Source organism: Heloderma suspectum, chromosome 8, assembly GCF_057233095.1.
Source record: "Heloderma suspectum isolate Gila_16-S chromosome 8, 16-S_ref, whole genome shotgun sequence".
Lineage (NCBI taxonomy): Eukaryota > Metazoa > Chordata > Lepidosauria > Squamata > Helodermatidae > Heloderma > Heloderma suspectum.
In genome coordinates this window covers 10,543,122-10,557,600 of record NC_139465.1, presented here as the reverse complement: position 1 = coordinate 10,557,600, position 14,479 = coordinate 10,543,122, and the positions used below count along the sequence as shown (strand labels likewise).

Here is a 14,479-nt window from a genome sequence, read left to right as displayed (position 1 = left end):
CTCCAGCCATTCTTAAAAAGAAAAGGAGGGGGGGAATAATATGGCTAAATGCTGCTGTACCATTTTTTGAAAAGGAAAGGAAAAAGCTTGGGTAATGAATTCCATATGGCTGAATGGCAGCTGAGTTTGGATTACATGATCCACTGGATGTAGCCAAAACATCTCATTTGTCTGTGTCCGAGCACTACATCCCTATCTCACCTTCCCAAGGGACTATAGGAAGAAGAAAGGTTGAAGTACTGTTTGCGGAAGGAATTCAATTAGTCCGATATAAAAAAATCCCTAAACAATGCAAACTGGCAAATTGCTAAAAGACCAGTAAGCAAAAACTCAGTGGTTAAAGTACTGTCAAACAAAAATACACCACAAATCCCAACAGAATAAGAATCACTCTTCTAAGCAGTAAAAACAGACAAAATGGGGTTGGATTAAAAATAAACAATCTTGATTGATTGGAGTATATGGGTTCAATCCAGGCTTAGTTGTGTGCAACTTGGCTGGCAGAAGGAGATATTCTCACCTCTTCCTTCCCATGGCAGACCCTTCAGCCCCCCGAAAATGCTACACAGAGAGGGTATCTGTGGAATGGTTGAGCTGTGGTGTGGCAGAGGGAAGGAGATCCCCAGAAATTGGGCAGAGGAACCTTCTGTGAGCCTCTCAACTTGTTTTTCCATGAGCTTCCATGTCCTGCCAACTTCTGTCCATGGTAGACAGATTCTCGGATCTGCGTATGCATGTGTGTGTGTGTGTGTGTTTGAGAGAGAGAGAGAGAGAGAGAGAGAGAGAGAGAGGTGTATTAAAGTCCCTTATCCCTCCCACCAGCTGTCCCTCTCTCTTGCCTATGCACAAAGAGCTCTGTGACAAGTAGTTCTTGACAGAGCATGTCACAGAGGGAAGGTCAAATCTCTCTGAATCTCAAACTAAACATCCACATTTAACTACACAATCATACTCTCTCTGAGTGTTCTAGAGAAAGGCCTGGGGCAGCAGCTCAGTGAGTGCTTATTCTACTCTAAAACTGCTTCTGAGTGGCTCCAGCAAATGTCACAAGATCTGGACAGTTTGTACATAGTTTTCTTTTCTTTAAAAAAGAAATTGAAAAATAAGCAATACTTTGTGTGTGCTCTTTACAAATCTAAAGTCACTTTGTTGCTTTAAGACAGCCTTCCCCATCCTGGTGGCCTCCAGATATATTGGACTTCACCTCCCACATCAGCTTCAGGCCACATGCCCAGTGGTCAAAAATGCTGGGTACTGTAGTTTAAAACATATGGAGGGCACCAGTTGGGGAGCAGGGTGCTTTAGGAACATAAAGCAGCCTTTCTGTTCCTAAAGTTATTTTATGTATAACTTAGTTTGCTCATAAAATTATCATTATATATTTTTAAACTTTTAAAAATGAACTTAGTAAAATTTTAATCATTGTCTGAATAAATTAGAACTACATTAAATGACTGCTACAGCAAAAACAACAAAACCCAAACAGTCAAGAATGCACATTTTCTGTCAAGAATGCACAATGGTGACCCTACTCACAACTTGGGAAACTGAGCATCAATGTATATGAGTAAAATATACCTTAGATCAATAATAATAAGGAATGAAAGAGGAAAAAAAACTATGCTGGGAATCTTGAAGAGAGGATTAAAAAACCATACATTTTCTCCATGGCTTCATTATTCCCAGATAATTTTATTTATTTATTTATTTATTTATTTATTTATTTCATTTCTATACCACCCAATAGCCGAAGCTCTCTGGGCGGTTCACAAAAATTAAATCCAAACAACACACAATAAAACAATTTAAAATATACAGAACATTAAAACCACAATATAACAATACAACCACAATAAAACCTAGCAGCAGTGCAAGAGTTTAAAATACAGATTTAAAACAGCAAAGATAAAAATTTAGAAAGGTAAAATGCTGAAATGCCTGGGAAAATAAAAAGGTCTTCACCTGGCGCCAAAAGGAATACAATGTAGGCGCCAGGCGAACCTCACTAGGGAACTCATTCCAGAGCCGGGGTGCCACAGCAGAAAAAGCCCTCCTCCTAGTAGCCACCCGCCTCACTTTCTTTGGCAGGGGCTCACGGAGAAGGGCTGCTGCTGATGATCTTAAGGTCTGGGCAGGCACATATGGGAGGAGGCGATCCTTCAGGTAACCTGGCCCCAAGCCGTTAAGGGCTTTGAATGTTAACACCAGCACTTTGAATTGGGCCCGGAAATGGACTGGCATCCAGCGCAGCTGGAAAAGTACTGGCGTAATATGAGCTCACAGGCCAGTCCCTGTTAACAATCTTGCTGCCCTATTTTGGACCAGCCGAAGTTTCCAGACCGTTTTTAAAGGCAGCCCCACGTATAACGCATTGCAGTAATCCAGACGAGAAGTTATCAGAGCATGGATAACTGTAGCAAGGCTATCTCTGTCCAGATAAGGGCGTAGTTGGTATACCAGCCTAAGCTGATAAAAAGTGCTCCATGCCACTGAGTTCACCTGTGCCTCAAGTGACAGTTCTGGATCCAAGAGCACCCCCAAACTACGAACCTGATCCTTTAGGGGGAGTGCAACCCCCTCCAGAACAGGTTGAATATCACCTAGCTGGGCAGACGAACCACCCACTAACAGTACCTCCGTCTTGTCTGGATTGAGTTTCAGTTTATTAGCCCTCATCCAGTCCATTACCGTGCCCAGGCACTGATTCAGAACAGTCACTGCCTCACCTGGTTTTGATGTAAAAGAGAGGTAGAGCTGGGTGTCATCTGCATATTGATGGCACCTGAGCCCACACCTCTGGATAACCTCCCCCAGCGGTTTCATGTAGATGTTAAACAGCATGGGGGATAAAATAGAGCCCTGTGGAACCCCATGGCACAATTGCCATGGCACAGAGCAGTAATCCCCCAGCACCACCTTCTGGAATCGGCCATCCAAGTAGGAGCGGAACCACTGTAGTGCAGTGTACTAATTTTACATCTCTAGTCTTTCCATAAAAGTGTTCTTATTACATAGTTTTTAGAAATCATTGTCAGGGAAAGGCTGGGTAACCATATATAAATCTTCTGTCTTAAATTCTAAAAGAAAATATTCATAATCCAAAGCTGTTCAAATTTCCCAATGTTTTGAGGGGAAAAAATTGTCTGGGGGAGGGGGGAGGGGGGAGGGAAAAAAGTTTTTTTTCCTCAATTTTTTCTGGGGTTTTTTCTAGGCATTCATCTCTAGTAGTGTTGCCATGTGACAATGAAGCATTCCCATGAAGCTAAATCTGACTAAGGGTAATGCTTCCTCCCCTCACTCTGGAGCCTGCTGGGTAAAACAATAGACACCTACCACCATTAGCTGGGACTGCTTGGAAGATCATCACTATCATCAGGGCAGTTGTGGGAACCAAACAAGCAAGCCGGAAGACAGTTCAATGAAACCTAGGGATGTACTAAACACTTACCTGGTTTTGTCCAGGGACATCTGCGGTGGGGGGGAGGAGCTCTGTCCCTCCCCCCCCGAAATCCTCGACAGGGGGGAGGTGATCCGTTCCTCCCCCCCAGAATCCTGCCTGGCCAGTCCCGCTCCGCAGCCAGGTCACGGAGCCGCCAGCCAGGCCAACCTGCAGCGGGGCCTCCAGCCGCTGCCGGGCTGCTGCGGACGCAAATGGTGTCCTGAGTAGGGGACGTCATTTGCGTCCCTATGGTAGCCTGTGATAGGCTACGTAAATGTTTACGTAACCTATCACGGCTAAAGCGGGGATGCAAATGGCATCCCCTATGCCATTTGCATTTCCGTTTTCTCCGTGATAGGCTACGTAAATATTTATGTAGCCTATCATGGAGAAAACAGGAACACGTGGTGTAGGGGACACCATTTGCATCCCCGCCTTAGCCGTGATAGGCTACGTAAATATTTACGTAGCCTATCATGGGCTACCATAGGGACGCAAATAGTGTCCCCTACTCAGGACTCCATTTGCGTCCGCAGCAGCCCGGCAGCGGCTGGAGCTGCCGCCGCCGCTGGAGCCACCGCCGGAGCCACAGCCAGAGCCACCGCCAGGTAGGCTCCGTTCTGGGGGGCTTTCGCAGGGTGGTGGGGCAGGTTGCTCCTTTCTGCCACAGATTCCGGGGGGCCAAATTCACTGGAATTCGGCCCCCCTGGGATCCGTGGCGGAATACTCTAACATCCCTAATGAAAAACCTTCTTCTCACACACAGCCAGTGCTGTAGTGATGATACATTTTGAAGCACAGGCACTCATCATGGGAGTCCCCATAGCCCCGCTCCCAAGGAGAGTCAAAACATGCAGGCAGCTGTGTCGATCCATATCAACAAACCAGTTCTTGCAGTTTTCATCTCCACCAGGAGCAGGTCTTTTGTAAAGTGAATGGGTCTTCATTGCCCAATCAAGACCAAGTCAACCCCAGAAGACTTTGCATTTCAAGAAGGAACAATATCTTGTTTCCGGGAAAATTCATTTCTCCCCAGCTGCTCTGAGTATTGCAGCTAAGCTCAGAGGGAACAGGGGAATCTGAGCAGGGTGGCAGATAGAGATGTCAGACAAATCTGCAAGGGAACCAAATGGGTTAGGATTTTCGTGAATCTGACCTGCAGATTCTGCAGCAAACTGGCTTTTCCCCTGTCAGGCAGATTCTGCCCAAATAGAAAAATATGAAGAAAAAAAACCCAACCAATAATGTGCATTTCTTCCATAGGCTAAAGTGTGAAAATGCACATTTGGGGAGAATTTGCACATTTTTGCACATGCAAAATTGTGCAAATGTGAATTGGCGCAAATTCAGACACAAAAAAATGCAATTCAAGCAATCGCTAGATGATGGAATGAAAGACACCTGACAATCCATGAAACACAGACGTAATGGATTTTACACAATCTATACATCTGTCAGGATTGATTCTGAACGCTGGGAGATAGTAGGGATGTACGAAAGTCACCTTTTCGAAGGGTGACATTCGCAGTGGGGGCGAGGTGCTCCGTCCCTCCCCCCGAAATTCTCCCTGGCCAGCTCTGTTCTGCAGCGACTCTGCAGAGCTGCTGGCCAGGGCCACCCACAGCTGCACATCTGGCTGCTGGGCAGCCTGCACAGGGACGCAAATGGCGGCTGCTGTAGCCACTGCCATTTGCGTTCCTGTATTTTGCCGTGATAGGCTACGTAAATATTTACGTAGCCTATCATGAGAAAAAAAACAGGGAACGTGAATGGCGGTGGCTACAGCGGCCGCCATTTGTGTTCCCTTTTTTTTGCCGCGATAGGCTACGTAAATATGTACATAGCCTATCACAGCAAAAAAAAGGGAACGCGAATGGCAGCCGCCGTAGCCGCTTCCATTTGCATTCCTTTTTTTTTTTTTTGCCATGATAGGCTACATAAATACTTACGTAGCCTATCACAGCCTCCGCAGGGACGTGGAGTATTTACGTAGCCTATCACGGCTATAATGAAGAAGCAAATGGCGGCCGCAGACATGGCCACCATTCGCAAAGCAGTGCGAACGGCAGCAGGTAAGTGCTCCGTTTCACATGTCTTTCACGGGGCGGGGGGGCGGGGGGCTTCATTCCGCCGCGGATTTCAGGGGGCTGAATGCACTAGCATTCGGCCTCCCCGAGATCCATGGCGGAATTCTCTGACATCCCTAATAGTTAGCAGCTCAAATTCAGAAGAGGAGCAGCCAGAACTGGTGGATAGGGATGGCGGAGAATTTCTCCCCGAAACTTCGGGGGGCCAAGCACCAACGTGTTCGGCCCCCCGAACAAGTTTTGGGGAGAAATTCTCCGCACCCCCCCACCTCCCGCACCCCCCCGGGACGGGACTTACCTTTGCCGAATGTCCCTCCCGGCGGCGGGTCCGGCCGGCGGTTCGGCGGGTGTTCGTGCGGGGCGGGAGCGGCAGCTGGTCTTTCGACCGGCTGCCGCCGCCGCCATTGCAATAAAAGAAAAAAAAAAACGCCCCCGTGATAGGCTACGTGATGATTAACGTAGCCTATCATGGCTAGATCTGCAAAGTCAGCCATGATAGGCTACGTAAATCGTCACGTAGCCTATCACGGGTGACTTAAAAAAAAAAAAAAGCGCGTACGGATAATGGCGGCCCCCATAGGGAGCCGCCATTCCCATTCCTTATTTGGTCGCTGTACTCTACGTAAATCTTTACGTAGACTACGGCGAAAATAAGGGCAATGCTGCATTGCCCTTATTTTCGCCGTAGTCTACGTAAAGATTTACGTAGACTACAGCGACCAAATAAGGAACGCGAATGGCAGCTCCCTATGGGGGCTGCCATTTGCGTATGCGCTTTTTTTTTTTTTTTTAAGTCACCCGTGATAGGCTACGTGACGATTAACATAGCCTATCACAGCTGACTTTGCAGATCTAGCCGTGATAGGCTACGTTAATCGTTACGTAGCCTATCACGGGGGCGTTTTTTTAAAAAAAAAACAACTTTGGAGTTCGTGGCCGGGCGAGGCAGGAAGCCTCCCCCCCTGGCCTGAACTTCACGGGGAGAGCAGCGAAGCGCCTCCCCCCCACCGTGAACAAGCTTCGACGACAGGTAAGTGACTTTCGTCCACCCCTACTGGTGGAGGCATTTTCACAAGGCAGTTCAGATATGGGTAGGCTTTCTTCTCAGGTTACCACCAACTCCTAGATGGCCGGGCATGAAGCTTCCTCCTTACCCCCCTCTGTGAGGAGCAGCGAGCAGGAGGAGAAGGGGTTTGAAGACTGTGACCTAAGATACACAAGGCGGTGATGCAGAGCTAAGAGGGAAGTCTCAGGGGCGGAGCTTAGACAGTCAAACCAGTTAGTGATGCGTGAGAGGCTACGCAGGGAAGCAGCATGCGAGGGGTGGGGCCTCCCTCCCTATGTTAGCCTAGCCAGATAGCCACCCTTTCAAACTGCGGGCAACTTTCAGTGATCTCATTTGAATCCCCTAGAGGCATTCCTCTGTAGCCAGAGAGTCCTCAAGGATTTGCATCTGTAATGAACCTGTGAATAATGAATTAAAGGCGTGAGACTGAAACCTCTTTATTTGTGTGTGTGTGTGAGTGCTTAAGGATAGAGGGGGCCAAGGGATTTGTGACAACATCCCTGGTAGCAAATGGCATCAGTGTGACAGTGTCCCTGCAAATACCGACGTGCTGACAGTGCCTCCCTGTGAGCCCTGGCTGTGCTGCACCACTGCACACAGCCCCCACTTTTGAGCTGAAACTATTTTGAAATGAACTTCCAGCTCAGTCCTCCTTTATTGGCCCTTTAGCTGAACGGAGATGACATTTGAGAACCTCTGATCAATGTAGCCCTTTTCTCTTCCCATTAAACTCAGGTGTAAGTCAAACGATTATTAGAACGTGATGCTTTATTTTCATAGGAAATGAATATTGGGTTTATTCAGCCAGCACTTTGGAAAGAGGTTATCCAAAGAGACTCACTAGCCTGGGACTACCTCCTGACGTTCAACAAGTAAATGCAGCTTTTAACTGGAGCAAAAACAAGAAGACCTACATTTTTGCAGGCGACAAATTCTGGAGGTAAGGCACCAATGTTTTTGGCAGACGACCCAGTGTTCGGGCACTATAATGCTAGGTGGTACTTATTCTCTTATTAAGCTTTGGATTTTTAGAGTAAATTTGTTTTTGCTTTGTAGGAGAGCACAGTTAGTTCAGTGTATCTCGAATGCAGGAGAATCAGTAGTAGTTTAGATTACTGTCACATTTTGTATTCCAGGGCTGCCTTTCAAGAGGACTCAGAAACTTCAGTTATTTGAAAATACAGCAGCTAGATTACTAACTAGAGCTGGTCACACTGTACATATTTTGCTAGAAATTTAGTAAATAAAGAGACTTAAAACAACTGCATGACCCATTTCCAAGCACAATTCAAAATGCTGGTTTTAACTTTTAAAGCCCTAAATGGTTTCAAACCCAGACAATTCTCTCAAATGAGACTGCCCAAGTACTAAAGTCATCCTCAGATACCTCTTTTTAGGTCTTTGAACCTTCAAAAGCATGGTAGGTGATATCCAGGGGCAGGGCCTTTTTGGTTTTGGCACCTCAATTCTGGAACAGTCTTCCCAGGAAGGCTCACTTCAGACTTAGTCTTTTGTTTTTTCAGTACCAGCTGAAGATACTCTTATTTTCCCTGGCGTTTTAATCATTTTTGTCTTTTATTTTACTTCTCCACAGAGATTGATGGGTCTGGTTTGATTTGTCATACCAATTTATAATTCACTGATCAAGGGAGACATTGACCTTCTGTTGAAATGAAAGGGCACACTAGGATTACAGTCCTCAGTTTTTTCTCTCTCAGTTTTTCTCTCTCCACTGCAATACTATTTATTTAATTATGTATTTATTCCATTAATATCCCATCATTTTTCCTCTTGCAAGGAACCCAAGGCAGCTTACATGTTCCTTCTCCTCTCCATTTTATCTTTGCAACAACCCTATAACACCACTTAGGCTGAGGGCTGAGGCCCAATGTCACCCAGTGAGCTTCATAGCCAAGTGGGGACTTGAACCTGGATCTCCTGAGTCCCAGTCCAACACTCTAACCACTACCCCACACTGGCCTGTCAAACTTATATGCAGCTACCTCCTGTTACATCAGACCATTGGATCAATAAGCCCAGTATAATCTATCCTGACCAGCAGCAGTACACAATAGTTGCTAGATCAGCCTTCCCCAACCTGGTGCCCTCCAGATGTGTTAGACTATTACACATCTGATCATGTTGGCTGGGGATGTTGGGAGTTGTTGTCCAACACATCTGGAAGGTACCTGGTTGGGGAAGGATGTGTTAAATTAATTCAGTAAGGGCACAATCTTATTCATGTTTAGACAGAAAAAACTCCTACAACTCTCAGCATGTCCCAGCCATGCTGGCTAGGGCATGCTGGGAGTTGTAGGACTTTTTTGCTATCTAAACATGCATAGAATTGTGCCTTAAAAGACTGGTTCATATGTTCTTCCTTAGCTCTTTGGCATAACTAGTCGGAGAGCTTTGGCTATTGGGTGGTATAGAAATGAAATTAATAACAACAGCTACTACTACAATATTCTGAACTGTTAACACTGAATATACATGTGTGTTTAAAAACACCACCACCACTAAGGTTGGCAGAGAATTCCGCCACAGATTTCAGTGAGGCTGAATACACTGGCATTTGGCCCCCTGAAATACGTGACAGAATGGCCTGCCCCCCACCCCCCACGGATTCCCCCCTGGTACGAAGCTTACCTGGTGTGGATGTTCTGGTGGTGGTGGCTGGTCTTTCAACCGTCTGCCACAGCCGCCATTTGCATCTGCCCTTTGCCGTGATAGGCTACGTAAGTATTTACGTAGCCTATCACAGCAAGCCAAAACAAACAAACAAACAAAAACGCTGTACGCAAATGGCAGTGGCTACAGCGGCCGCCATTTGCGTTCCCTTTTTTTCGCAGTTTTAGCCTACGTAAATATTTACATAAGCTATTACGGCAAAAAAAAGGGCAATGCAAATAGCGCAGTGGGCAGTATTTGCGTTCCTTTTTTTTCGCCGTAATAGCTTACGTAAATATTTACGTAGGCTAAAATTGCGAAAAAAAGGGAATGCAAATGGCGGCTGCTGTAGCCACCGCCATTTGCATACGCAGGTGTGTTTTTTTCCGGAAGGAAGGCTGCCCAGTGGCCAGATTTCCGGCTGTGGGCAGCCCCGGCCGGTGGCTCCACAGAATCTCCACGGAGCGGAGCCGGCCGGAGAAGGATTTTGGGGGGAGGTGTGGAGCGCCTCCCCCCCCCACGAATCGCCTAGTCAAAAAGGTAAGTGACTTTCGTACATCCCTAACCACCACCAAACTTTTTACAGGTACAATGAAGTAAAGAAGAAAATGGATCCTGGGTTCCCCAAATTAATTGCAGATGCCTGGAATGGTGTCCCAGACAACTTAGATGCTGTGCTGGATGTGAGCGGAAGTGGTAAGCTGCCGTCTCGTTCCTAGTCTTGCTTCTTCTTGTTGTTTTTTCAGAGATCGATTACTTTGGTCTGCTGCATGAATTCTCCGAGACATTCTCTTTTGCAGCAGTCACCAAGGCGGCCGGCGGCTTGGCATGCTGCCTGCAGCCACGACAAGCTTTTCTCTTCCATTAAAATGCCCCACCACTGTAAGGAAATTTAGGAAGCATGACCTTTCCTGAACTTACCCGGGCTGTCTAAATAACTTGTCTCCAGCGGAGTAATCAAAACCACTTTTAATGCTGCACAGATTGTGGTTAAGAAGACTGCATTCATGGGTATACCGATGACCAAAACGTCCCTTGAACGGAATCTCCTCAGTGACTGAGGACCTTTGGCAGGGGGAAATGGGGAGCGGCAGGGGCTGAGTGATGGAAGATCAGATTCAAGCCTTTAATTTATATCCATCTTCTCCTTATTAAAAGAAAGAGAGAGAGAGAGAGAGAGAGAGAGAGAAGGGAAAGGGAAAGGGGAAAAAAGCATTTTTAAAAACTGGAAAAAAAATTGATTTGCAGTAACTTAATGTTCAGAAAGGAATTCTCTGCCTCCTAGTAGAACAGCTCCCAGAAACATTTAGTCGAAAGCAACGACAATTAATCAGATTTATCTTTGTACTCCAGAAGTGGCTTTCCACTGGGGTTTCATCACCCACCCCATGTCTGACCTGATGTCACAAAATCTGGGAAGCCTAGTGGTTAGCGAAGCACAATGACTGTCCCAGGTTGAGCAATGTTCAACAGCCTCCAGTCAACTCCAACATAGATTGAGCTGACTCCCTTGTCCTCCTGTCCACTGCCAGGACCGGCCCAAGTCATTTTGCTTCCTGAAGCAAAGGAAAAGATGGTGCCTCCCCTCTGCCCCCATTCCACATACAGAAACTGACCAGAATTACCCCCCTTTTGTCTTAGAAGCCACCCACCACTGGAAGGAAGCCCCCGAGAGCCTCTTCAAAATTAAATCCAGCCGTTGGGTTGAAAGAGGTTCCTCGCCCCTGCTCTAGTGTAAAAATGGGGTGGGGGACATGGCTGCTAGATACACATTTTAGGTAATGTCTGTTTCAGCCCCCAGAGGAAACAGTGGGAGGGGGAGCTGCTGACCCCCCCCCCAGCAGCTATCTCACGCTGCCTAAGTGCAGGGCTGGCCCTGGCCACTGCTTTAGCAAGCCCCAGATTTATTTTTAACTTTATGGAACTATATTAAGACTTGTTTTCTCCTTACAGGCCACAGCTACTTCTTCAAGGACTGGTACTATCTCAAATTGGAAGATCAGAGCCTAAAGATTGTTAAAGTTGGCAATGTGAAAACTGATTGGCTGGGTTGCTGAGCTTTGTGACTTCTTAATAACAAACAAAAGAAATAACATTTATACTTTTTTATTTGTAAAAGTCCTATGTCTTACCTGCAACTAGAGATAGATCTGTATGCTATTTCAAGGGCCAGTCTGGTACTGGTACCAAATCACTAAGTACCACTACTTGACTTTATTGGATCCTTTTATTAACTCCACTTACTTGGAAGCAAGTTCCGTCAAACTCATGGGATTTATTTCTAAGTAGATGCATTTAGGATTGGGAGTGCCAGGCACACTATGACCTTATTCTTTTTTCATACATTAATTTAAGACATTTGGAACTTTTTTTTGGCATACAACAAGAGATGTTTCCTTCTGTAGCCTAAAATGTGGTACAGTGTTCCGTTTTCCATGTTTTCAGGTTGGTGCTGGTGACAGAACAGCAACCTCTACTTTCCTGGTTCTGAAGCAAGCCTCTATCTGGCAGAGATCAGATGTTTGAATGTGTCCACATATAAATAAAATTCACCTGCACATAGAAAGCTAGCATGTCAGGGAGAAAGCCTGGGTCAAGCTTTCACCCTGCGATGCTAGTCATCCATGTGCAGGGAGCAGAACATTCAAATAATTGATTTGACATCTGCAGCCTGATGTGGTTGTATCTAGCAACACAGGAGACTACTGACAGTGACACGTAGTTCTTAGTCACATGAAATTCCATGGATTACAAGGGGCCTCATTTCTAGAGCCAGAATGAAATTATACTTGCATTCCAGATCTGAAAGTTCCAAATATGGAATCATGATCCCCAAATTCAGAGTAATTCTCCTTACCCTTAATCTACTCAGATTTGGGTGCCTGGAATTGGTGGTCTGCCATCAAAATATATCAGCACACAGTGGTGCAGCTGGATAATTTTAGACCCTGGGCTTAGTGGTCTGATGGGAGAGCCCATTAGATGGGAATGTGAATTACTTCAGTTGTGAAGCGCACAGTTAACATTTCTTGTCACCCTCAACCACCATGCCTTGCTTTACAACTGCATCTACATTCCTGATATGTTAGAGCGACCCCACCACCACCACCACCACCAAAAAAAGAGGTTGCCAACCCTGATTAAAAATAATAATACTCTGGCATGTGCACTTTTGCATTTTAAGCTCAAAACATGGCACCATCATGACTATAGGAATAAAATGGAGTTTGCTTCTATTGCCCTGATGCCCTCATGAGTCCATAAGAAGAGCCATGCTGGATTAGACCAAGGGTCCATCTAGTCCAGCATTCCATTCATACAGCAGCCAACCAGCTGCCCACAAGCAGGGCATGAGTGCCACACAACTCTCCTGCCCATGTTCCCCGGAAACTGGTGTACATAGGCATACTGCCTCTGATCCTGAAGGTAGCATATAGCTATCAGGACCAGTAGCCATTGATAGCCTTCTCCTCCAGGAATTTGTCTAACCCCCTTTTAAAGCCATCAAAATTTGTGAACATCGCTACTTCTTGTTGTGGCAAATTCCATAGTTTCATGATGAACTGTTAACCTGCCACTCTCTGGGTGGTCATTTACTGCCTCCCACCCAGGCTGGACTTTGACCCCAAGATCCAGCCTCAGCTGCATTGCTCATGTACGACCCTCAAAATTGTCAGTCAGATTTCAGAATTTAAAATGTCGCTCTTGAATTCAGCCATTGTACGTTTTGAGTTTCGATTGTTTTGTTTTGTTTGTACCTGCTCCAGTTCAGGTTTGCCAAAGCGAGGCATACTTCTCTTTTTTCTGTGAGTAGCACCATCCTTCTCATTCCCTGGTAGTTTCATTCATTGTTCCAGTTTCTTCTACTCACCCCAGTGTGGAAAGACTGACAAAAGGAGGCACAGGTTGCCTGGGGATTTTGCCTTAAGTGTTGAAACATGATGGAATCATGGGAATAAACGTGTATGAAAATTATTGTTCTAAATTACTTTTTTGATTATTTGAATGCTTTTACTTAAAATTAGCAATCTGCTTTATGCACTTTGTTGCTTACTACAACTTTTTTCTTTCTTTTTTAACGGGCAGACTAGCTCAGATGTTTGCAGTCGATGGGCAGAATCTAATGGGGCGCATATGCCCCCAGTTGTTCTCTTGCACCCCACCAGTTCCAATCCACAAGCAGCAACCACTGCTTGCAGACCAAAGATCTAGAGCTTCCAGGGGCAACTGGAAATTAGCTCATTTCTGAAACACGGCAGGTCGGCAGAGCTTGCATAAGGGAGCTCCGCCAACCAGTCCCAATCCAGAAATGAGTGTTTGGGGGCTTCCTATGGGAAGTATTAAATCTCTTTTGTGCAAGCAGTAGGTCCCACTTGTGCAACAGAATCTACAGGGCACAAGAGAATCAGGAGGGGTGTAAGTGCCCTTTTGGAAGCTCCCTGATGTGTTACACAGAAATGCCGAATCTGGGCATTTAACTTTGTTTTCTTTTTCGGTTCTTTATTATATCAAGGTGGTTTCTTTCTTTTTTCCTTTTGTTTCTTTCTTTCTCTCTCTCTCTCTCTCTCTCTCTCTTTAGATTCAAAGCATCAGGCAATGCAAGGTTTTCACTGTACAACCTGATGGAATGTTTATGTTCGCACACAGAACTTTTAAGGGAAAATAAAACTGCATACATGAAATGCCAGTGGTATAAATAAAGAAAAATAACCATCTTGGTCCTTGTCCGTGATCAATTTCTTAAAGGATTTGTATGTTCAGGGAATCAGAACAGCACAAAATGTGTTGCCTGGTAAGAGGTGGAAAACGTCTCCATATAAAACAGTTCCCTGAACATAGAAAGCTAGCTTGTCAGGGAAGGCTAGACAAGAGCACTTCTCCTTGACATTTGGATTTCTATGTGTAATAAATGGTTTTAGTATGCTGAAGCATTCAGTCTCATGATCTCCCACCTGCAGTCTGAAGTGGGACAGTTGGTGGCAGCCAATGAGGTGGCAATTGAGGGCAATGGCAAAATCCGATTCATACTTGAAACCGTTGGGAGAAGGAGGCAGGGACTGTCTCAGTCAGCACTGTGCAAGACTGAGCTAGCAGCTGATGGGCTAGCACCTCTCAGTGTGGATGGCAGCTGCTGATGTCAGCCAGGCCTGCTAGCCAATCAGCAATCACGTATCTGAAAGTTCTGACTGAGGCACCCCTCCCAGCCATGTGTTTGAT

The 14,479-nt window shown here is 45.8% G+C and overlaps 1 protein-coding gene across 1 annotated transcript in view; it reads left to right on the top strand.

The window, feature by feature from the left end:
- The window catches only part of MMP2 (matrix metallopeptidase 2), a 57,561-nt gene extending 43,375 nt beyond the window's left edge, over nucleotides 1-14,186 (top strand). The window contains exons 11-13 of the mRNA XM_084812869.1: nucleotides 7,373-7,532; nucleotides 9,849-9,958; nucleotides 11,216-14,186. Of these exons, the coding sequence (XP_084668995.1) occupies nucleotides 7,373-7,532; nucleotides 9,849-9,958; nucleotides 11,216-11,319 (374 nt within the window). The 3' untranslated portion in view covers nucleotides 11,320-14,186. The remainder of the gene's footprint in view (nucleotides 1-7,372; nucleotides 7,533-9,848; nucleotides 9,959-11,215) is intronic.
- The last annotated feature ends 293 nt before the right edge of the window (nucleotides 14,187-14,479 follow it).